This window comes from Apus apus, chromosome 8, assembly GCF_020740795.1.
Source record: "Apus apus isolate bApuApu2 chromosome 8, bApuApu2.pri.cur, whole genome shotgun sequence".
Lineage (NCBI taxonomy): Eukaryota > Metazoa > Chordata > Aves > Apodiformes > Apodidae > Apus > Apus apus.
The window spans coordinates 16,230,306-16,252,955 of NC_067289.1; the positions used below are offsets into that span (position 1 = coordinate 16,230,306).

Here is a 22,650-nt window from a genome sequence, read left to right on the forward strand (position 1 = left end):
AGCGCGGCCGGGGCTCCCGCAGCGCGGCTCGGGGGGCGGCCCCGGGGCAGGGGGGTGGCTCCCCCAGCGTGCGGGGCCGGAACCGCGTGCACCATCCGGGGGCAGGGGGCGAGCGGAGCCCCAGGGGTGCCGGAGGGCGGGGGGCTGAGCCCGGGGGTTCCGGAGGGTGGCGGGGTGGTCCCGGGGGTGCAGGAAGAGGGGGGCTTCACCCGGGGGGTGCAGGAGGCGGGGCTGGGGGCGCTGCCCCGCAGCCAGGAGCTGGTGGCCGGCGGGGAGCCGGGGGACGGCGGCAGCGGGGGGCGGCCGGGCCGGTGGCACTGGGTGCCGCTGGGGGAGCGGACGGGCCTGCAGGAGTGGGGCGAGCGGCCCGGGCCGGTCACCGCCATCGGCAGCCCCAAACCGGGCGTGGAGCCGCGGCGGCCCCGGGAACGGGGGGCGGCCCGGGCGCGGCGGCGGGCGCGGGGCGCGGAGGAAGGGGCCGCCGCGGGGGGCAGCCCCGGGGCGCAGCCCCCTCGGCGGGCGCGGGGCGCGGTGCGGGGGGTGCAGGAGCACGGTCCCAAAGTCAGGCAGGAGCAGGGCCTGAGCCGGCGGGCGCAGCAGGAGCGGGGTGGGGGGCGGCGAGAGGTGAGCCCCCCGGCCCGCGCCCGCTGGTGGGTGCGGCGGGGCCGGCAGGAGGAGGGGGAGGCCCGGGGCGGGGTGCAGGAGGAGGGCGAGCTCTACCCGGGGGAGCAGGAGCACCGCGGCAGCACCCCTGGCACACGGACCCCGGCACAGCGCCAGAGCCGCAGGAGGGCCGCCCGAGTGTGAGGCAGGATCCGGGACCCGGTGCCCACCGCCCCGCCGGGGATCCCACCCCGCCCCGGCCGGCGTGCGGGCGCATCCTGCTTGGCATGCCGGCTGTCCCGAGCTCCGCCGTGCCCGTCCTCTCCCTGCGGTGACGCTGCCAGGCCCGGCGCAGGATGCGGTGGCAGTGGCGGTGAGCACAGAGGTAAGGAGCGAGGCGTGACCCCGTGCTGGGGGGAGTGAGGCGGGGGGCAAGGGGGGGGCTCAGGGTTTGGCGCTGCGGCACTGCCCGGGTCAGCGTCTGCGTGTGCCTGCTGCGCCTCGCCGGGCACTGCTGGCACCGTGCCCCGCAGCACTGCGGGCTGCTGGGGCTGCCGTCCTGCCAAGGTGCTGCGGGGCCGCTGAGCACCAGCCGGCAGCGTGCCCGACCCCTCTGCTCCTGTGTGCCAGGGCAGAGTGGGTGCCTGGTGCCCTTGAACCCTCCCAAACTGCAGCGGAAGCTGGGGGAAGGTTGTTTTTTCCTGGAGAAAAGGCAGCTTTGCTCTGCTCTTCCTCTTCCCCGAGCTCGTGGGAGCTCTGGCACTGAACAGAGGATCCTTGTCCTCTGGGGCCGGCCCTGTGCCTCGGGGGTGTCGTGCCTCTGCCCCAAACTGGGAGCAGCAGTGAGGTGTGGGGATCCTCTGCCCACCAGCTCTGCAGGCATCGCCACAGCTGTGTCCAGCCACGTTGTAGCAGGTTTTCTCTGAACACTCGGGACCTTTGGGTACTTTTGGTCTTTGTTGGTTTTGTCTTGTTTAATAAAACCTTTAACTTAAAACCTGGTAAGGTTGTGCTGACAGCCTGGGCAAGGATCCTACCCCGCTGGGAGTCCCCTGCTTGGCACAGCTGGGCCCCCTCGCTTGCTCTGCAAGCAGCAACTGGGCAGGGGTCAGTGGGTGGCTGGAGGAGCCTGGGCAGGGGCAGTGTCCTCTGCCCACGGAGCTGTCATGGGCCAGAGGCCCTGCCAGGGCTGGGCTGTCTGGGCAGGGCAGGCTGGGGCAGAGCCCGGCGCTGGTGCTTCCCCACGCCTCTCCTCCCTGGGGCCACCTTGGAGCAGCATTCCCCAGGCTACCCTGGTGCCACTCATCTCCGGCGTCAGCTTGCCACCCCACAAAGTGGGTACCCCCTTGTCAGGTGCTGTGGGCTCTGGGGGTTGTGCATCTCCCCCTGCTCAGCCCTTCAATGAGCTGCCTCATGGCAAAGCCCTTGAACAAAGTTTTTCAGTGCTGGGCTTTGCAAAACTCTCCTAAAAACAGAACCTGCCTGGAGGGGTGTCTCTGAGCAGGTCTGCATTGCTGGGCCTCTGTTTAGGGAGAGGGTCCAGCATGGCCCTTGGCTGCTGTTTGGCCCACCCTCGTCTGCAGCCCTGGCTCCAGGCCCACCACTGCCTGTGGGGAGTGGGGCCCAGAGCAACCTCTGCACCCCCATCCTGCCACGCCGAGGCCCGGGGGTGTGGGGTGGGGGCCGGGGCCGTGCAGGCTGTGCAACCTGTTACCAACCCCTGGAGCTACCCAGGCCTCGTTAGCCCGGTATTTGTTTGTGCAGGGTGTGGGCCAGGTCTGCCGCAGGTTCTTGTGGGTATGGCTGGGGGGAAACCAGAGATGTCTCCCTCCTCCTCTGGTGGCTGCCAGCCTCCTGTGCCCACCCTGACTCAGCCTCCCCCAGGGCATGGAGGGCTTCTGTGGGCAGAGGACGGGCATGGAACTGGGCACTGCTGCAGGCTTGCGGCCAAGCACTGTCCCAGCCACCCTACAGACCAGACCTCACTCTGTTCCTCAGTTGCCCCCTGAGAGGAAGCTTGAGGCCTCATCTTGCTCATGGAGCACCAGGTTTTTGACTCCAGTCATGCCCATCAGGGATGGTGGCCAGCTGGGGCAAAGCATCCCAGGGGATGTTGCCTACTCATTGGATTTTGGGAGGTAGAAGGGGGGGCTCTGCTGCATGTGCAGCCCCTGCTGGGGCAGGAAGTCCTTGAGGAGAAAATTGTACTCCAGCCCTTTGCTGAGCAGCCTCAGGGAAAGGGTGAGCGGACAGGGACATGAGCACAGACACATGACACTTCCCATGCTGCAGCCTGGCTAATTAAGCTGCTGTCAGTTAGCACTAATGACCAGCAGATGCTGGATGCTGTGGCCAGGGTACTGCTTCTCCAGTGCTAGGGAATAGGGGAGGTCTAGCCTCCCACCTGCTCCAAGGGTCCCACCTCACCTGCTTTTGGCACCGGGCACAGAGGGGAAATGCTGTAGTATGGGTATGGCTTTGTTCCCATCTGTTCTCAGACCTAGAAAACTTAATTCATGCCAGCTGCAGCCCACCTTGAGGTGGGTGGTGATGAGGGAACTAGCAGCAGCACCCCCAGAGTAGTGTCTGGTTTGATCTGAGGCTTCTGCTAGTGCCCTCCCTTCCCTAGCAGGACCAGGGGCAAAGCCCACCCATGCCCTTGGGTGAGAAGGGGGCAGCTCCACAAAGGCTCTTTTGAGCTGCCTTGACTGGGCAGGGGGTGGCCCAGGGTGGTCAGACAAGGGGTGTCAGCCTGGGGAGGACCATCCTGACCTCTCCCTCCTGCTTTGCCCCAGGGGGACCCTGCAGCGGCATCACCGCAGCCCCGCCAGCCCCATGGCTGAGCCCTGAGGCCGTGCCCCCTCCCACACCGCCTGGCTCGCTGCCACCCGGGTGCTGGCACAGCTGAGGGACCCCCGCAGCACTGCCACCGCAGCCCAGGTGAGATGGGTGGGGGGGCTGATGGGCCCAAACCAGCCTTGCAGCGGGGAGGGGCAGCAGCAGCATCCCCACCAGGGCAGCCCTCTGCCCTCTCCCTGGTACTGCCCGTGGGCATGGAGCCGAGGGTGGGCAGGGTGCTGTGGGTGCTGGGGAATGTTGCTTTGCCTGCTTGTCCCCCCAGACATCAACCACTCTGTCCCTGCCCTGGTGGGAGAGCTCGGGGCCGAGGTGGGGATGAGCTGCAGGGTCGGCAATTCCTGCCTATCCCTTGCCCGTGCTGGAGAGCCAGGAGGCACAGGACAGGCTCAGCCTGCCCTGGCTTGACTTGCATAGGGGATTTGTTGGAGGAAAGAGGCTTAGGGAAGGGATTGGGGTTGCACTGGGCTCTGTTGGGTGTCCCCCCCCTTCCCTAGCTGCATCTCTCCTTCCTGGGCAGTCGCTGCTGCAGGCAGGGGGTCAGAGTGGGGGATACTCTGTGCCAGTGGGCAGGATCAGGCCATGGGGCCAGCATCTGGGAACCCAGAAACAGCAGCAGGGGGAAACCGGGCACCCCGGCCTCCCCGGCCACCTCCACCGCAGGGGTCACCAGCCCTCCGTGCCGGCCCACCAACACCTCCTGCTTGCCCAAGCCAGCTGAGCAAGCACCATGAGGTACCAGCAGCGAAGGAGGCAAAACGCCCACCGGTATGTGGTCCTACAGGGGGAATGTGGGGTGGCACGGTCCAGCGAGGGGCTGCTCCCCGGGGACCTGCGTGGCAGCAACATCCTGGGACCGGGCAGGATGCGGCTGGCAGCCCCATCTCTGGTGGGAGCTGGGTGGATTTGTACGTACGGGTATGTGCCTGCCTGCATGCTTGTGCTGTGGTTGTCGGGCCAGGGATTGGATTGTGTCACCACAATTTGGGGCCACCCCCGGGGCCCCGCCAGGGCTAAGCGCGCCAGCCCGGGGCACTGCCTCGGCCAGCCCTTCCTCTGCAGCCAGTGAGATCACTTCCAGGTGACACAGCTGCCAGGAAGGTGGCAGACAGGCCGTGACAGCGAGCGGGGTGATGTGCCGGAGGTGAGTGGGGGACCACATCCCCTTCTGGGAGCTTGTTTTGGGGACCTGCTGCTTCCTGGCGTCCTCTGTGTGGGTGAAGGGCACGGGGGATGCTGGAAGGGATGCGGGGCTGAGCATGGTGTCCCAGAGGGTTGGGGAGGTCTGGTGTCCCCACAGAGGGGAGGAACACCCTGTGGTCACCGTGACTGTCACTGCCTGAGGGGCAGGGGACAGCGTGCCCCATCTGGGGGCTGTTGTTATGGTGGAAGGCCTCCCTGGGGTGGGAATTGCAGGCAGGGAGGTCAGGGTTGGCACGGCGCAATGTCATTGGTCCGCTTGTAGGGAACCTTGTGGTTTGAGGGCCTGGACAGGCCGTGAGCACCCAATAGATGGTGGAGGGGTGAACAGAGTTTGTGCCTGGGACTGAGGGAACAGAGCCTGTCCCCTCTCGGCTTCAGGACTTGGCAGCGTTGCTTTTGCTGGGCAGGCTGCTGAGAGTTTCGGGGCAGTGTGGGGTGGCTGGGGCCGGAGGAAAGGTGGCATAGCACGTGCATCAGTCACTGCCGTGGCGTGCCAGCGCAGTGACGCCGGCGGGCTGTGCGCGGGGGCGGCTGCTGCTCCCACGCCGCGGGCTCGGCCCGCCTCAGCTCTGCAGCTGAGCTCACCTCCGTGGTATGGCAGGAGGAGCCACCGGGGGGCTGCCCTGCCCGCCCCCCCTGAGCCCCCCCAGCCAAGGTGGGTGCTCCCTGGGATTGGGAGTATTTCTCTGGGGGAAAATAAAGATGGGCTCATTCCCCCTATCCTGGTGCAATGACACCCTGGTGTCACTGCTCCAGCTGTACCAGGATCTCGGGATGGGGGTAGGGGGAGCCAGGTGTGGCGTGAGCAGCCAGGGGGTTGTGGGGATCAGGATGGGGCATTGTGCCCCATGGCATTGGCATAAGGACCTAATTGGTCTCTGGGGCTGTGCAGTGCCCCAAAGGACAGGAAGGTCCCAGGGGGCTGCAGGGGCCCCCTGGTTTCAGCCTCCTTCAGACTTCCAGCTCTGGCCCGGGGGGCTCAGAGAGGGACTGCGGCCAGGTAATGTTGGGGTACAGGCCAGTCCTGATGTGCAGGCAGGGGGTTCCCCTCCTTGTGGGGGGTGGCTTCCAAGTGCCCCCTGCCCCTGTGGTGCCTGACAGATATTTAGGAGACCCCCAACTCCCTACGAGGGGAGTAGGGTTGAGAGGATTGATCCCAAGAGGAGTCATCCTGGTGTGCCCCCCCCAGCCCCCATCTCGACAGGGCCCTCCAGGGCCTGGCTGGACTCCTGGCCTTGCCGTGCTTGCGCCAACGCCGCTGGGTCTCTGCGGAGCAGCCATCTTCCCAGCACATCCCATCCCCCTCTGCTGGTGCCGGGAAGCGGGAGGGATGCTGGGGATGCTGACAGCCCCAGAGCCCCCCCCATCCCTCTACAGGTGCCTGGGAGTGGGGTACGGTGCCTCCTCATCTACCCCACTTACCACAGAGCTGTGGTTGCTGGATGATGCTCCCCCCTCATCCTCCTCTGCCCGGCTGCCTGCACTGCATCCCTGCTGGTGGGCTGCGCTGTGCCGGGGTGGGGGGAGACGGGGGCTGCGAGCGTGGCACTGGGGCTGGCAGTGATGCCACAGCCTCTGCGCTCGGGTGCCAGAGGGGGGGATAGCAGGTGGGCAGTTAGGCTGCTCAGCCCGGAGGAAGGCGGCAGTGCCAGACTGGAATGGGGGTGAGGATTGATGCCTTGAGGGGCCGCCCCCGCTTTCTCTTTCCCCCTCTCCTCTGCATCCTTCCATCCGTCTCCCCTCCCCTCCATCACTGTCGCGGTCACCTTCACCCTCTCGCTGTTTTCCGGAACTGCAGCAACTTTCTGCCATGTGATCCCGAGCCCAGCTCCAGCCCTCGCCACCCCCAGGCAGGCACGGGCGTCTCCGCAGAGCCCCCCGCTCTCCTTTGCGCCGCAGCCGCCGCCCCGGCCATGGGCGAGAGATGTGACTACCAGCGCCTGGGCAGCGCCGAGGAGGAGGAAGAGATGCTGGGCCCCCTGCCCCACAGCTTCTCGGACAGCACCGGGCAGCAGGTTCTGCAGCCAGGCAGCAGACGCCTCACACCGTCCCCGCGGCAGGATGTCACCCCGGGCATGCCGTACCGGCGGGTCAGTGCAGGGGCAGCCAGCGGGGGGTGGAGGCTGGGGGCACCCGGCCAGGCTGGATGTCCTCCAGGAGGGGCAGGGTCCTGCTGTGGGATGTGGGTTTGCAGCTGGCATGGCACTCAGGGGGACCCTGCATGGCATCTCCCCTCCCCGGCACATGAGGTACCCCGTGGCATTTGGAGTGGTGCGGGGATAGCGCCCTGCTGTGCTCCTGTCCTGACCCACGGACGTAGGGCTGCCCATTCCTTTATGCTGGGGAAACTGAGGCATGGGGAAATGGTATGCAGCAGCACAGCTCGGCCAGGCTTGCCACTGCTCAGGGGCTTGCACAGTGCCCGGCACAGGATGGTGGTCCTGCAGGCTGCCATCTGCATGTGGGGGTGTCGTGGGGGGGGAATGTCAGGCTGTGTGTGGGGTTGCTGCAGGGGTAGAGAATATGTAGGTCTACGTGGAGGATGCAACTGCCTTGGGGTGTGGGGCAGATGTTGGAGTGTTCTGGGTAGGAGTGATTTGGGAAGGGGGGGGTGGGGTTTGGCCACCCGTGTGGCAGCTCAGGTGACACTGAGTGAGCATGGATGTCACCTGTGCCATGCCAGCGAGGAGCGTGCCGTGCCGGGAGTGAGCACCCCTGGGCGCGCGGGGGTGCGGGCAGCTCCAGGTGTGCGTCAGGCGGGGGCGGGGGTGCGGGGGGGCTGCGGTGCCGCCGGCTGTGTGGCGCCGGGGGTGTTTGCGCACGTGCAGGGCGGTAGCTGCGGGGGGCGGGTGCACGGAGGGGACGTGTGCGTCGGGGGGGGGGGGCAGCTGCGGTTGTGCAGGTGGCGGGAGGTGCGCGGGTGCCGGGGGTTGCACCTGTGTGGTCCCAGGCTGCACGTGAGAGTCATTACTGCCCCATGCATGAGCCCGGGTGCACGTAGGGTGCATCCCCCGGGGTGGGTGTGCACGGCACGGCCTGTGTGGGGGGCATGGGAAGGGGGGTGAGTGGCACCTGTCCTTGCTGAGTTGTGGGGGATGGATGGGCGTCTATGACTCGCACACACCCCACCCCAGGATGGGGGTTTGCTGACAGGCCTCAGCTCACCCACCTTGGAGCCAAGATTGCAACATTGCCCTCTGTGCCCGTGGGTCTATTGCAGTGAGGGAAACTGAGGCATGGAGTCTCCCCAGCACAGTGGGCAAGGCTGGACCCCCCCTACTCTTTTCTGGAGACCAGTACTCCCAGTGTGCATGCAGAACTGGGCAGCATGTTGGCCCCAGTGGGTGCCAGTACTGGTGGGTATCATCCCCAGCTGATGGCGGTGATGCGCCATTGCAGGGATGGGAACCCCCCCCTCACGTTCCTGGTGTCCCCTGGGCCGAGGAAGGGGGAGCTGGCGCGTGGCAGCGATTGGTGCCGAGGGCACAGTGCCCGGGTCTGCCTGGTCAATGGGCTTGTTGTGCCGGGCATCAGTGCCAGCCGGGATCTCGGTGGTGGAAGCTGCAGCAGAGGCTCCCCCATGCCTGGGGATGTGCATAACCCCTTCCCCACTGCTCCCCAGCAAAGCAACGGCCGTGGTTTGGGGGTCTGAGCAGGCGGGAACCACAGCAAGAGGTTGCCACAGGTCTTTCCTCTCTCACGCCATGGCCAGCTGTTCTCCCCAGGGAGCCCACGGGTGGACAACAGCTCTGGGGGGAGGGCGGGAAGCCCTGCTGGAGAAGCGGAGCAAGCCCCGGGTGCTGGTGGCACCCCACAGCAGACCCCAGAGGGCCTGGCAGCTGGGCAGCGGGTATGCTTGCCGAGCCAGAAGCTCCCCCCGCGGTGCCCATCGCCCTGGCGTCGTGCCTGTGGCCTCGGTTGGGGAGCAAAGGGCCGGATGTCTCCTCTCCCTCCCTCCCTCCCTGCTTCCTGGGGGGGAAACTGAGGCCTGGGAGCATTTCCCAAGGCCAGGGCGAGTTTCCATGGAAATGGGACAGGGGGTCCGGGCTCCCAGCTGCCGGCGCCCGCCAAACAAGGGAGAAAGCGGCACATTGATGGGAGCCCGGCCCCCTGGGCGCGCGTCCCAGCCCCGGCCGAAAATAACCCCTCCTGGGGAGCGCAGCGCAGGCAGCAGGCTGGGACAGAGCCCTGCTGCTGGCTGGGGGTCCCCAGGAAGTGTCTCCAGCCAGGGGGGTGACCCCCTGTCCTGCCTGCCGCCGTCCCCCTCACTTCGGCCCCGTTGCGTTGGGGAAGGGGAGGGCCGGCCGGGAGGATCGAGAGCTGGACGGAAGGAGGTGGAGAGTCACAGCCTGCCTCCGGCCGACGGACACCCCGAGTCCCCCCGCCAGCTCCAAGGGGATATATGGGGCGGCCAAACCCGGGGGGCAGCTCCGTAGCCAAGCGGAGGCGGCAGCGGGTGCCCCGGCTGCGCTGAGCTGCCTCTGCCGTGGGACGCCAGCGCCGGGGAAGGGACATCAGCGGTGCCAGGGACCGGCGGCGGGCAGCCAGGCAGGATGCGACGCTTCCAAGCTTTGCGCCGATCCTTCCCCTTCCTCACCCGCTTCCGCCTTTACCGAGTAAGTGCCGACCCCCGCTCCGGGCAGGCTCCACGCGATGGCTGTCACCCGGCCCCAGTGCCTGCGGGCAGGGGACCGGCCATCCCCAGGGGGCACACGCCGAAGGCTGGCGCCTGCTTTCGCCCCGCGTGCCCCCGTGTGCCCCCGCGCGCCCCCGTGCCCAGCTGCTTGCCGCACCCGCCGTATTTTTAGCCTAGTGCCGAGGGCTGTAATTGCGGTGAGATGGCCGGAGGACCCGAGCACTGGGGGCGAGGGTGCTGGGGGCCGGCCACGTTGTCTCCTGGGGGAGAGGATGGAGGGGGCTGCCCCAGTGTGGGGCTGGAATGGGAGTTGCCAGCTCCCCTCTGGCTCTCAGCAGCAGGAGGGAGAGCCATGTCCCTTAGAATCCTGGCGATGAAAAGGAGGGGAGTGGATGTAGCTGTGACTGTAGGCAGGTCCTGTCCCCTCCTTGTGCTGTGGCATGGCTGATGGGGTGACATCAGTGGTGCTGAGGTGCCCTGTGCCACAGCCCTAGGGCACCAGGACTCCCCAGGATCCCCTGATGTCCCTGTCTGCCCCCTCCCCGTGGCTGCACTGTGAGGTGGCTGTGTGGGCTGCTGGCGGGTCAAGAGGCAGTGCTGAGGTGGCTGTCCTTGCTGGGGACAGCTGCCACCTCCCCGGATGGCCTCTCCAGCTGGGCAAAGAGAGCCTAGCAGGCACGGTGCCAGGCTGTGGGGTGCCCCTGCTGCAGGCATGGTGCCAGGTGTGCGATGCCCCTTGGGAGGGGGCTGCTCTAGGCGTATCCATCCCATGCCCTGGGGCTCTGCTCCATCCTTTGTCCCTGGCACCGCTGCCTGGGGGCAGCCTATGCTGGAGCAGAGGGTTGGGCTGGTGTTTCTGTGGGCACGATGGGGGTCCCTGCCTGTCCCGGGGGGTCCTGCTGATGGAGTGCCTCTCCTGTCCACCCGGGAGCTGGGGACGAGCTCAGGAGGCGAGTCTTGCTATCATCCCTCACACTCTTATCCAGGCACTCTTATCCCAGCCTCGGCTCCAGATTACTTCTCCAGGGGTACCAGGGCAGAGGGAAGCAGGGCAGGGTCCCCCCTAACCTGGCATGGTGTCCCAGCAGAGGCTGAGCTGTAGCATGCAGGCGGAGGAGGGCACGGACTGGCTGCTGGAGCTGCTCACCGAGCTGCAGCTGCAGCAGTACTTCTTGCGCATCCGGGACGAGCTCAACGTTACCCGCCTCTCCCACTTCGAGTACGTCAAAAATGAGGACCTGGAGAAGATCGGCATGGGACGCCCTGGTGTGTACATCCCCCTCAAACCTCCCCCTGCACCTCCCGCTGGCTGCACAGCATGTTTTGGGGAACTCAGAGGAGCGTGCAGTCCATGGGGCTGGAGGAGGCTCCCACCCAGTGCTGTGTTGGTGATGGTCCCTGTGTCCTGCAGGCCAGCGGCGGCTGTGGGAGGCGGTGAAGCGGAGGAAAGCCATGTGCAAGCGGAAATCCTGGATGAGCAAGGTAGGAGTGGGAGAAGGACAGGTGTGGCAGGGAAACTGAGGCAGGCAGGAGGAGCTGGACCTCTCTGCATGCTTTTCCTTGTTGCCGGTCTCTCTCCATGCTTTTCCGTGTTGCTGGTCTCTCTCCATGCTGCTGGTTCCTGGGGGTTGTGAGGGAGATGAACAGAAGCCTTGCCACATGTCCTGCCTGTGGTGTGACCCTGCCAGCATGTGCCCTGGTTCTGTGCAGGCTTCTGGGTCACTTCCCGGTGAAGGATGTCCCTGCCACCCCAGCACGCAGGAAATTCATTCCCTTTGCCTTATTTGCCTCTTTTCCAGGAAACTCATTTGCAGCTAATGAGCTACACAGCCCACGCATCTCACCCTAGACGGCTCCATGGGCAGCAGCCCTGCCCAGACCCCTGCCTGCTTTGAGGCAAGGGGACACAGCCCTGTGTCCACAGGGGGTAGGGGTGCAGCAAGGCAGGGGACCTTGAAATGCATGCACGTACCCCCCCATGCCATCCCTTCCAAAGCCAATGCTGCTGGCACCTTGCACCCCCAAAACAGCGGGGCATTTGCAGCTGGGTGCTGGGTCGTGGCCCCTCCCCAGCATGACTCATCTGGGCTGGGATGGGCTTTTAATAGAAGGCGACTCAGCCTCCCACCGGGCACAGAAATGCCAACTCCCACCCTGGCCACATGCTGGGCCCAGCCCCTGCACACCTCGCATGGGTCCCAGCTGGGGGAGAGGCCAGGAGAGCCCATCCCTGTCCCTTCAGGGCAGCACGTATTGTAAGGCCCACGTCGCTGTGGGGATGTGTCACCATGCTCAGCCCAAGCTGGAGGTTTCTCTTGGCTTCGTGCCCAGGCACATTATGTGGCCACAGCATGGCCAAGAATGGCCAAGGCCCTCCAGCTACCTGCCTGGTTTGCCAGGCCTGCTGGGGATGCACCATGGGGCTGTGCTGAGAGGCATGGCTCTCTCCCTCTACTCACAGTCTGCTTAGTGTGCAGAGAGCTGGAGGAGCAGAAACTGCTCCCGCAGCCAGCCTGCTCTGGGTAATCACCACTTAGGGGTCATCAGTAGGTTCCAGAGTGTACAGCTTCCTGGCACTGCTCACTCGCAGACCCAAGCACCCAGGGTATCTCTGTGCCAATGTCTCACTTGCCTCTGTGTCCTGCAGGTGTTCAGCGGGAAGCGTCCTGAGTCGGAGCTGCCACCCCAGCCCCAGAGCACCTTCCGCAAGCCCCCCACGCCACCACCCCCTGAAGCAGGGGGACAACACTCCCTCACCTGCCTCGTGCGGGAACGGGACCTCTCACTCTTTGAGAAGCTGGGTGATGGCTCCTTCGGTGTCGTGCGTCGCGGCGAGTGGTGCACACCTGCTGGCAAGACGGTGAGGGGGCTGTGGGGGGGAATGGGTGGCGGGACCACCCAAGGGGAAAGATGCTTCGGGCCTCATTCCTGCTTTGGCCATAGCTAAACGTGGCAGTGAAGTGCCTCAAGACGGACGTGCTGAGCCAGCCAGAGGCACTGGATGACTTCATCCGGGAGGTGAACGCCATGCACTCCCTGGACCACAGGAACCTCATCCGCCTCTACGGTGTGGTGCTCTCTCACCCCATGAAGATGGTGAGTGTTGGGGGGATGAGGCTGACCCTGGTGCTGCCCCATGGGGGTCCTCTATGATGAGGGATGAGCAAATCCAGGCTGGGTCCGTGTCTCGGGTCCTTCTCTGGCATCTCCAAGGGGGCACAAGAAGGCTGGAAACAAGCCCAACCAAGATGCTCCTTGATTGACCAACCTGGTGTCCCATCCTCATGGCACAGGTGACAGAGCTGGCTCCTCTGGGCTCCCTCCTGGACCGCCTGCGGAAGAATCAGGGCCATTTCCTCATCTCCACCCTCTGCCAGTATGCCATCCAGGTGGCCAAGGGCATGGCCTACCTGGAGTCCAAGCGCTTCATCCACCGCGACCTGGCTGCCCGCAACATCCTGCTGGCCTCCAATGAGCTGGTCAAGATTGGGGACTTTGGGCTGATGCGGGCCCTGCCCAAGAACGATGACCACTATGTGATGCAGGAGCATCGCAAAGTCCCCTTTGCCTGGTGAGCCCCAAGGAGGGGAGGACTTAGGGTTGCAGAACCCACAACCTCCTGATCCTCACATCCTTCCCCATGCAGGTGTGCTCCTGAAAGCCTGAAGACGCGCACCTTCTCCCATGCCAGTGACACTTGGATGTTTGGAGTGACCCTCTGGGAGATGTTCACCTATGGGCAGGAGCCCTGGATCGGCCTCAACGGCAGCCAGGTGGGTACACAGCAGAGACTTGTGTGTTGTTCCCCCACCACCACCTCACCCCAGCAGTGTTGTGGGGGGGGACCTGGGAGGCCCTGACAGCAGCTGCTTCCCCACAGATCCTTCACAAGATAGACAAGGAGGGTGAGCGGCTGCCACGGCCCGAGGACTGTCCCCAGGATGTCTACAATGTCATGCTGCAGTGCTGGGCACACAAGCCTGAGGACCGACCCACCTTTGTGGCCCTGAGGGACTTCTTGGTGGAGGTAGGTTGAACGAATGGGGAAGTGGGCAGGGGTTCCCAGTGTCCCCCTCTTGCAGGCTTTGTCCAAGCAGAGTTAAGGGTATTGCTAAGGTGGGAGGTGATGTTGAGGGGCTTGGGCCAGGCCTCCCTGTTGCTGGGAGGGTGTGGGTGGTGACACGGTCACAGCAGGAGGACCCCTGGGTTCCACCTTGCCCTCATGGAGCATGCAGGTGCTCCTGGTACCCTTGCCCACCCCAGTGATGTTTTGGCTGGGAGGGGGCTGGGAGCAGTAGTGCTGTCCCCTGCCCATTTTTGGGGCTCCACTGCTCAGTGAGGGGCTGACCCTGGCCCTGAAGCTTGTGAGGGTGAATGTGGTGGTGTGCTGTATCATGTGTCTTCACCTCTGCTCTCCCCCCAGGCCCAGCCCACTGACATGAGGGCACTGCAGGACTTTGAGGAGCCCGACAAGCTGCACATCCAGATGAACGACATCATCACAGTCATCGAGGGCAGGTATTGCACAGGGAGGGGGACCATGTATTGCGGGGGGGGATGACGACCATGTATTGCGGGGGGGGAGCACAGGCTAGTTGCCAGCTTCAGGACTGCCAGCTTGCATGGGGACAGGGGACCCCAAGAATTGGTGGCGGGGGCATGAGCACTGGCAGAGCTGTGTGGAGCAGGGATGGGGGATCTGACCTTCTGGCTCACCTGGCCACATACCCTGCAGGAGGGCAGAGCTGCCACCCCTGCTCCCCTGGGAGATGAGCAGTGCCACCACGGGGCCACCCCGATGCAGGGACGTGGCCGTGCCTGCGGGTGGCGTGGCCCTGCCCGCGCCACCATCCCCGCTGACTCACCCCACTGCGCCCGTGGGTTTGCCCCGGGAAACCGTGCGCCCCAGGGCCGCTCCCTGCTGATAGCGACAGGGACGTGCCACCGGGCCGCTGTCACCCAGCCGGGAGAGGCACCGGGGAACTAGGTTACTGCAGTGCTGTGACCTGTCACCCCCTGTGCCATGGGCTTTGCTCCTCTGTCGCTGCTGGACACCCCAGGCACGACCACTCCCCCCGCCCCGGGGACCTGCAGGCTGGGGGCAACCTTTGGTCCCTGCATCCCCATCCCAGGACACATCTATCCCCCTCCAGCTCGGGGGCAGTGGGGACCCCCCAGAGAAGCTCGGTGTCCTTTCGCCCACTGGCACAGGGAAGGCCGCCCCCCCGCCCCCCCCCCGCCCCAGCGGGATGCAAAGGAAGGCTCTGTCCTTCCCCCCTTCCCTCTCCACCCCCGGGACCGGCTCCCCGCGGTTAGTCACGGCCCGGAGGTGAATCAGGCCGGATTTGTGTGTCTGCAGGGACCGGCTTTCTCCCGGGATGACTCTTGCCCAGGGTCTGGCGGTTTAATTGCAGGGAGGGGAGGGGAGGAGAAGGGAAGGGAAGCGGCGTCGGCGGAGGGGAGGGAAGGAGGGAGGGAGGAAAGGAGCGGAGGAGGGCGGTGCGGCCGCGCCAGTGCGCCCTACATCGTGCCCGCTGCCGCATCTCGGCTGGGCCGGGGGTGCCGCTCCCGCCGACCCCCGCCCCGCCGTCGGCCCCAGGTGAGCCGTGGCGGGGGGCAACAGAGTGGGAGGCTGGCGGGAGCGGGATGCGGGGGCGGGGTCGTAGCCACTCTGGGGGGTGCCGATGGGCCGGGGAGGGCTGGGAGGTGCAGTCTCCCCAGTTTCCCCGGGGAACGCCAGTCCTCTGTGGCCCCTCGGTGAGCACATTTTGGGGGTGCTGGATCTGGGCATACGAGGTGGGTTCTGCAGCCCGGGGGTGGCAGGAGCTCTTGGGGCTGACGGCTCTCACAGAGGGCCAGAGGGAACCCCCCTCCCTGTGCCTCAGTTTCCCCCCGGTTTGGTTGCCCCCCACGGCGCTGCCGGCGGGGGCGCCCGGGCAGGGAGGGGAGGGCTGACGGCGGGAGGGCTTCTCCCGGGGGCCACATCCGGCCCCGCTGAGGCCGCCCGGGGCACCGTAAACACCCCCCACCCCTTTTCAAGCCCCTGCCTGTCGTTCGGCGGGCGCCCGGCGTGCGTACGTGTGTGTGGGCAGGGACCTACCTGAAAGCCCCCCGGGGAGCCGGCAGCGGGAGGGGGCTCTCAGGGGGAAGACAGGGCAGAGCCGGATCGGATTTGTGCCAGAGGTCTGAGCCTGGATCCGGTGGGACAAGATTGGGACCGGCCCGGCAGCAGCATCCCTCCGGTGGGATGCAACAGTGTTGAGGTGCAGGGAGGGTGAGCAGAGGGGACCTTAAAGGAGAGGAACTGTCACCCCCAGGCACGGCGTGGGTGGGGGGGGTTCCTGGTACCAGCTGGGCTCTGCCATGGCCTCGTCAGGGGGTCCCAGCGCTGAGTAAGATGTCTGGCTGCCTGGAGCAGGGGAGGTAAACAGGAAAAGGGCTGAGCTGGTGGCCGGGGGTGACTCACAGGTGACTCCAGGAAACCATGGGGCCTGTGCCAAGCTCTCCGGGCTGGCACCACACACTGCCCCCAGCCCTGTGTGAGCCCTGTCTGGCAGGGAGGAATAGGGGGGAGCAGGGCTGGGGAGGGAGTAGAGTCGGGCTCCCCCACCTTCATTTGGCACAGGCTGGCTGGGGACACCTTTTAGGGTTCCCTTCCCTGCATCCTACTTGTCCCTGTTCCCCTACACCAGCCAGCCAAGCTGGACACCTGCCCTGTCCCACCCTGGAGGGATGGGCTGCATCTTGGGGCAGACAGGTAGCTCCTGGCTGGCTCCTGGGACACACTGAGCGTTCCTGGGGACTGGCACCATGGCTTACTCACATGGCCACAGGCATTTTTGCAGCTTGAGTCTCCCTGCCTGCCTGCCCATCTCCCCCTGCCCACACCAGCCTGATTGGGACTTGCCCATAGTGTAGGAAGGGAACAAGGGAAACCCTGCAGTGCCCTGTCCCCCATGTTGCTTCCCCCCAGTTTCTCTTGTGGGACTGGGATATTTGAGGGTACAGCAACTGACCCCATCCACATCTCTTGGGCTGTCCCCAGCTGTGTGGGACTCAGGGGGACCAGTGGTGAGCAGTTTGGTGCAGACATCTCCCCAAAGCTCCTCCATAATTTGAGACAGCTGGGAGGAGGAGGAAGGGGCACATCTCTTTGGGCACAAGCAGGGAGCTTTGTTCCCCACTGCCCACATCCCCAGCACCTCCTGGTGCATGGGCTGTGTGGGAAGAGAGGCAGAGCACACTGCTGGTGTAGGGTTGGGATCCTGGGCGCCTGGGTTCCCCTCTCAGTTGTGCCACTGCGTGCCTGTGTCACCTTGGGTGAGTCGCTTCACCTCCTCCCCATCACCAGGTGTGTGTCCCTCTCCCATCCCCTCATCAGTAACAAGGTCCTTTTTATTCCTTAGGGCCGAGAATTACTGGTGGCGGGGTCAGAATAAGCGGACCCTAAAAGTGGGCCAGTTCCCCCGAAACACGGTGACCTCGGTGGCAGGGCTGTCAGCCCACGACATCAGCCAGCCTCTTAAAAACAGCTTCATCCACACAGGCCATGGAGACACCAACCCGCAGTACTGCTGGGGGTTTCCCGATAAAATTGATGAGTAAGAAACTTTTATGTCTTCTCTGCATCCCCTGCCTGCTCCTTGCCTTCCCCACTGCCTGCCGGGCACAGGAGCGAGCTGCAGCTTGTCCAACCCCCTTGAAGCATCTCTTCCCCCAGCTGTGCTGGGGACGGTGGCTCTGGGTAGGGTCCCCACAGCCAGACTAACTCTCTTGCCTTTTCTCACTAACGGGGTCAGGGATGTGGGGGCTGTTGAGCTTGTGGGGGTGCTATTGCAGGGGGAGCAGCTTCTCCCAGCCCTGCAGCCTCTTGTGGTTGTCCTGGGCCAGAGGAACATCAGTAAGCACCACCCTAGAGGTGGCCACATTACCCCCATGCTGTTGGGGTGCCCCAGGGCTGCTAAACCCGTGCCTTTCAGCGCCTGTGTGGAGGGAAGCTGTGATGGAGGTGCAGCTCGGCCTCACTTTTAACAGCATGAGTTTTAACAGGGGGAGTTGGTTGCCCATGCCAGGTGGGACTGGCCATGTGCAGCATGATTGATAGGCGCACCAGGGGCGCTGGGCCTTGGCTTGGGGCAGCGGGCATTGGGGTTCTCTGCCAGTGCTGGGCTGGGGGGACGTGGGAGGACTGTTTTGAGGGGAGCGCTTGGGAGGGTGCGCAGGGTAGGATTACAAAGCCTGGAAAGCTCCTGCTGGGTAGAACTTGCTTCTGCGCTGGGCTTGGTGCAGCACATCCTCTGGGATCGTGATCCCGCTGCTGCTTGGCATCCCAGCCCTGGTACAGCTCTGCCGGTGCCCTCGGTCCCAGCCGGACCCCCCCACGGTGCCGGGGGCTGTGCCAATGGCCCTCGGAGGGTTGAGCTGCGGTGCCGTGCACACGGACCCGGCTCGTGCCCCGGCAGGCCTCCCCGCGCCCCGCTGCGTGGGCACGGGCGATGGGTACGTGCTGCCCGGGCTGCCGAGAGCGCACCGAGCTCAGCACACGCCCAGGCTTTTGGGCTGCACCAGCTCCCGCCGGCTCCCTGCCTTACCGCGCCCGGCTTGCGACGGCTCGCCCGGGCCTCTCGGCACCCCACCGGTGCGCCCCGCCGGGGTGCCATGCCCCGCTGGGGTGCCATGCCCTGGGCGCAGCATCACGCTCTGGCACCCTAGTGCTGGGGGTGTCCCCAGTGCCGCACCCTGGGCACGGCTCCCTGTTTGCAATCCCTTGGGTACAGCACATCTTGTACGTGGAGCCAGAGAGGGGTGGGTGACACCGGGACAGCAGCAGGCTCGGTGCCATAGCGCTGAAAGCCTCTGGGGTGGGGTGCCACAATGTCTGTGGGGATGGTACTTGCTGGGGCTGGGGGGAGACCTGAGGAACATGGTGTGGGGCTGAGGTGTCCCCTGTGGCCCCCGCTGACCCCTTGATGCTCTTTTCTCTCCCCACAGGCTGTACCTGGGAAATCCCATGGACCCTCCTGACATTTTAGGTGTGGACCCAAGTGCTGCCAGACCCACCCAGCTTCCAGGCAGGGCTAAAAGTGAGTAACTTTTCTCCTTTCCCCTACCCATCAATTGCACAAAGCTCCCATCTCCATGTCCTGCTGCCAGGGTAATGGGCTGGACCTTCTCCTTTCTGTTTCTCTTTGCCACTTGCTTTTTGCAAGCCTAGGGTGGAGAGCTGGGGTGACGGGGCATGTTGTCACCTGGCCACGTGCCTCTACTAGCAGCGTGGGTGGCCAGTGGCTCTGCCTGGCTGGACTCTGCCCTGCTGCCCTTCGTCCAGGTCGTTCTTCTCAGCCTCCCATGGCTCAGCTCCCTGATACAGGGGATCTCAGCAGAGCCACCACTGGGAGGGAGCTCGGATGCTGAGTGTGTGCCACAGCCCCCCCTAAACCCGAACTTTTCCCTTGTGGGGAGCTTCCCACCAGCATCCTCCCTGCACCCCACTGGTGACAGAGGACACAATGAAGCGCACGCCCTGCTAACGAGCACCCCGGCTGCCTCTTGCTCTGCATGCTCACCCCGTGCCTCCTCCCCTTTTGGGCTCTCTCTTCTCCTGCAGGGCAGCCGCCTCCGCGCCCGCCTCAGCCTACCGTCCTGCTCACCAGTAAGTCGGGCCTTTTGGGATGCTCTTCTTCCTCTTTCCTGCCTCCTTCTTTTCTCTCTCAGCTCCTTTTGTCTCCTCGCCCTCACGGGTACTGCCTTGCACCTGTGGGTGATGACATCTGTGGTGGGGACACGGATGCAGAGCAGGGTAGCCATCTTGGGGCAGGGGCATGGGGGACTTGCAGGGTGGGAAAGGGCAGGGCTACCCTGTCCATGGCTACCTAGTCCCATGCCCAAGGGGGGAGCAAAGGTGACTGAAGGTATGGGGCAGTTTGGGAGCTTGGGGGGTTAAGTGTTCCCTTCTTGCAATCCCAGGGATGGGTGCTGAGGCCCTTACTGTCTGTCTCGGTCCCGTCCTAGAGCCCTGCTACGACCCAGTCAGTGAGGAGGAGGAGGGTCTGCCAAGGGGTCTCCAGAAGCTCTGCCTGAAGAAGCCAGGTACAGGGAAGGGTCTGCGACCGGTCAAGCCTTCAGCACGTGTGCCGGGCACCAAGGTGGGTGAGCGGCAACCCGGCCGGCCACCAAGCGAGGGACCAGCTGGAGGTGAGGTGACCCTCATTGATTTTGGGGAAGAGGTGCCTCAAGGTAGCCCATCGCCGGTGGGGGAGCTGACAGCCCCGTCGCTGGCCAAGCTGGCCATGGAGGCCTTCTCATTGCTGGACAAGACCCCACCACAGAGCCCCACGCGGGCTCTACCCCGCCCCCTCCACCCCACACCGGTGGTGGACTGGGACTCCCGACCCTTGCCCCCACCACCCGCCTACGACGACGTGGCACAGGATGAGGATGACTTCGAGGTCTGCTCCATCACCAGCCCCCCAAGCCGGCGGGGCAAGACCAACTATGGCTTCGTGGACGAGGGTGAGCGGGGACCGGTGTTGGAGGACAATCTCTTCCTGCCCCCAAAGGAGACCAAGCAGCCCAGCCTGACGCAGACCACCGAGCTCTTTGAGGAGCTGCAGCAGGAGTGCATGAAGAGGCTCAATGTCCCCATGGGACCAGCCACCCCTGCTGACGACAAGCCCCAAATCCCGCCCCGTGTCCCCATTCCGCCCCGGCCCCTTCGCCGCAATGAGCCTGGGCGCTGGTCAGGGGAGCTTTCCCCAGCTTCAGGGGGTGAGGAAGACCGGCCACCCCAGATTCCCCCCCGGGACCCACTGTCGCAGCCCACCTCCCGGACACCCAGCCCCATGGCCCTGCAGGTGGGCTCCCCCCAGCAACGTGCTGCCCTCTGCTCCTGCCTCTCCACCTCACCGGGGAAGCCCATGCCTACCACACAGAGCTTTGCCCTCGACCCCAAGTATGCCACCCCCAAGGTCATCCAGGCACAGGGCAAGGACTGCTCCAAGGGACCCTGCATCCTGCCCATTGTGAAGGATGGGCAGAAGGTCAGCAGCACTCACTACTACCTGCTGCCTGAGCGACCTGCCTACCTGGACAAGTATGAGAAGTTTTTCAAGGAGGCCAAAAGTCCTGAGGAGGTACCAGCATCCCGCCTGGTCACCACAGCCACTGTCCGTCCTATGGTGCAGCAGCTACCACCAGACTGCAAGGCCAACTTCTCCTCCAACAACAGCAACCCTGGGCCCAAGTGCTTGGTGAAAGCCTCATGCAGTCTCCAGAAGATTGTCTATGATGGGCCGGATGGCTGCCGCCTTGCCGACAAGATCCGGCTGGTAAGTGGCATCCCTGGTGCCCTCAGGCAAGAGGGGTCACAGTGGCCACGGGCTTACTTGGGCAAGAGCCATCCCCACCCTGTGCCTCAGTTTCCCCAAGTTCAATCCTGAGGGGGTTTGGCTACAATGTTCCCTAGGTGTGCTGTGGGACATCAGTGTCACATGCAACTCCAGAATGGGGACTGCTGGCCTGTTTAACTCAAATTAGCCCTATTCATGGCCCCAGGGAGCAGGGGAGAAGGGAGCCTGTCACTGCAGTCTCCTTGGGATCTCTGGGCTGGATCTGTGGTGTTCAGAGTCTGCCCAGAAGAGGCTGAAGATCCCAGGAATGCAGATGGTCCCAGCTCTGGGCTGATAGTGTTCCTGGAAACAGAGCCAGGGTGCAGGGCAGCCCTGGTGCCCCCCTGCTCCACCCATGGGCTTCTTACTGCCCTGGGGTGGTGGCAGGTGCTGACCACAAGCTCCCACCAGGTGCAGGACACAGTGCATGGTGTGACCACTGAGGAGTGCCAGGCAGCCCTGCAGAACCATGGCTGGAGTATCCAACGGGCTATCCAGTACCTGAAGGTACCACATATCCCCATTCCCCTGTCCTGGCTCCCACAAGGGTGGTGGCACCCCTGTCACACCCTTGCCGTGCCCTGTCCTCTTGCAGGTGGAGCAGCTCTTCTGCTTGGGGCTGAAGTCCCGTGTTGAGTGCCACCGGGTGCTGGAGATGTTCGACTGGAATCTAGCCCAGGCCAGCTCCCACCTCCTCGATCCCTACAGCACTACCCGCCAGAAGTAGGGGCACAGATGTATTTGGGGATGGGGGGAGGTCTCCATGTCATTTTGCTCTTGGCTGGCTGTCACCATCACCCCTCCTGAGCCTGTGTCCTTTTCTCTCCTTGCAGGCGGTGACAACAGGGATGGGGCAAGCTGGGCTGGATTTGGAGCAGGCATCTGGTTGCGGGGCCACCTCCCTGATGTCTATCCCCGCCCACACAACCTGCTGCTGGACTCTGGACTGAGCCCCCATGTATGGGACAGGAACACCCTGAAAGGGACCTTGCCCAGCACCCCAGACTTGCCAGGGTGGTTGCACCCTGCCTTTGGCGATGGGCTCTGTCCCCTGGCCCCTTGTTGGATTGTTTTTGTAAAGAGAAATGTAATTTTAATATATATATTATATATATAAAAATATTCTATGGAGAGAAGGGTGCCTGTGGCCGTCTGCCAGGTTCATCCCTGCCAACACACAGGGACAGGCCATGTCTCCACGGGTGCTGGTTCCTCCCTGCAGGTGGCTGGGAATGTGACCTGTGGGACCTGCAACAGGGATGGTGCCTGGGAGGGAATGCATGTGTGCAGTGCCAGCAGGCACTGGGGATCCCCAGGGAGCTGTACGACACCCTTAAACCCCCTCATGATGTCTCCCAAATGATTTTAGAGTGGAAAGATCTCTGCATGTAGGGCTGCTGGAGTTTGTCTCATGCAGTCACCCCTGCAGGAACAAAGCTTGAAGGCTGTGCATGGTTTTGCTCCCTCCAAACAGGTAATGTTTGCCCACAGGGCTGCCCCTGTGCAGGGTAGCCCCCCATGGCAGGGCCCCCCGGCCCCCGCACCCCGGGACTTGGCTCCCGGCTGCCGCCTGAGTCATGCCCGGGCAGGGAGTGGCGGGACCTGCGTCGCTCCCCCACCCACGCGTGGGGTGTTGTGCAACCAGATGCCACCGCGCAACCGCAGCCAGGTGCCAGTGGGAGCCAGGGTGGGGGGTGGCCCCCGTGGGGTTCCAGGCCAGGTGGCAGTGCTAAACTCCCCCGGTTGGGTGTCAGGGCCCCTCAGCTGGATTCCCTGAGGTGACATCTTGCAGCAGTATCAGGAAGGAGTGTCTGTGCAGGTGGAGGAGGACCTCGGTGCCTAGACCAATCGGGTCTGTGGGCATTGGTGGTACCTGGTCTCCAGGTTGCCCTCTGCTCCAGAGCTTGGTGTCTTCAGAGCAGTGCAGTCTCACAGTGAGCCACTTGGGAGGAAGGGCTGCTCTGG

General features: G+C 64.6%; 1 protein-coding gene across 9 annotated transcripts; it reads left to right on the forward strand.

Moving 5' to 3' along the window:
* Nucleotides 1-388: 388 nt before the first annotated feature.
* TNK2 (tyrosine kinase non receptor 2) lies at nt 389-21,807 on the forward strand. 9 transcript variants are annotated; one of them, XM_051626777.1, is made up of 18 exons: nt 389-988; nt 3,399-3,543; nt 3,980-4,227; nt 10,387-10,564; nt 10,710-10,780; nt 11,946-12,158; nt 12,242-12,394; nt 12,592-12,869; nt 12,945-13,071; nt 13,179-13,325; nt 13,722-13,816; nt 16,705-16,899; nt 18,290-18,381; nt 18,906-18,950; nt 19,310-20,625; nt 21,097-21,192; nt 21,281-21,408; nt 21,519-21,617. In XM_051626777.1, the coding sequence occupies exons 3-18, from the start codon at nt 4,042-4,044 to the stop codon at nt 21,523-21,525; spliced, it is 3,327 nt and encodes a 1,108-aa protein (XP_051482737.1). In that variant the 5' UTR covers nt 389-988; nt 3,399-3,543; nt 3,980-4,041; the 3' UTR covers nt 21,526-21,617. The 9 variants fall into 9 exon arrangements, with proteins under 9 accessions (XP_051482737.1, XP_051482739.1, XP_051482740.1 ...); XM_051626779.1 differs by lacking the exon at nt 3,980-4,227; XM_051626774.1 differs by lacking the exons at nt 389-988; nt 3,399-3,543 and adding an exon at nt 6,461-6,752 and having other exon boundaries at nt 4,097-4,227.
* Nucleotides 21,808-22,650: the final 843 nt, after the last annotated feature.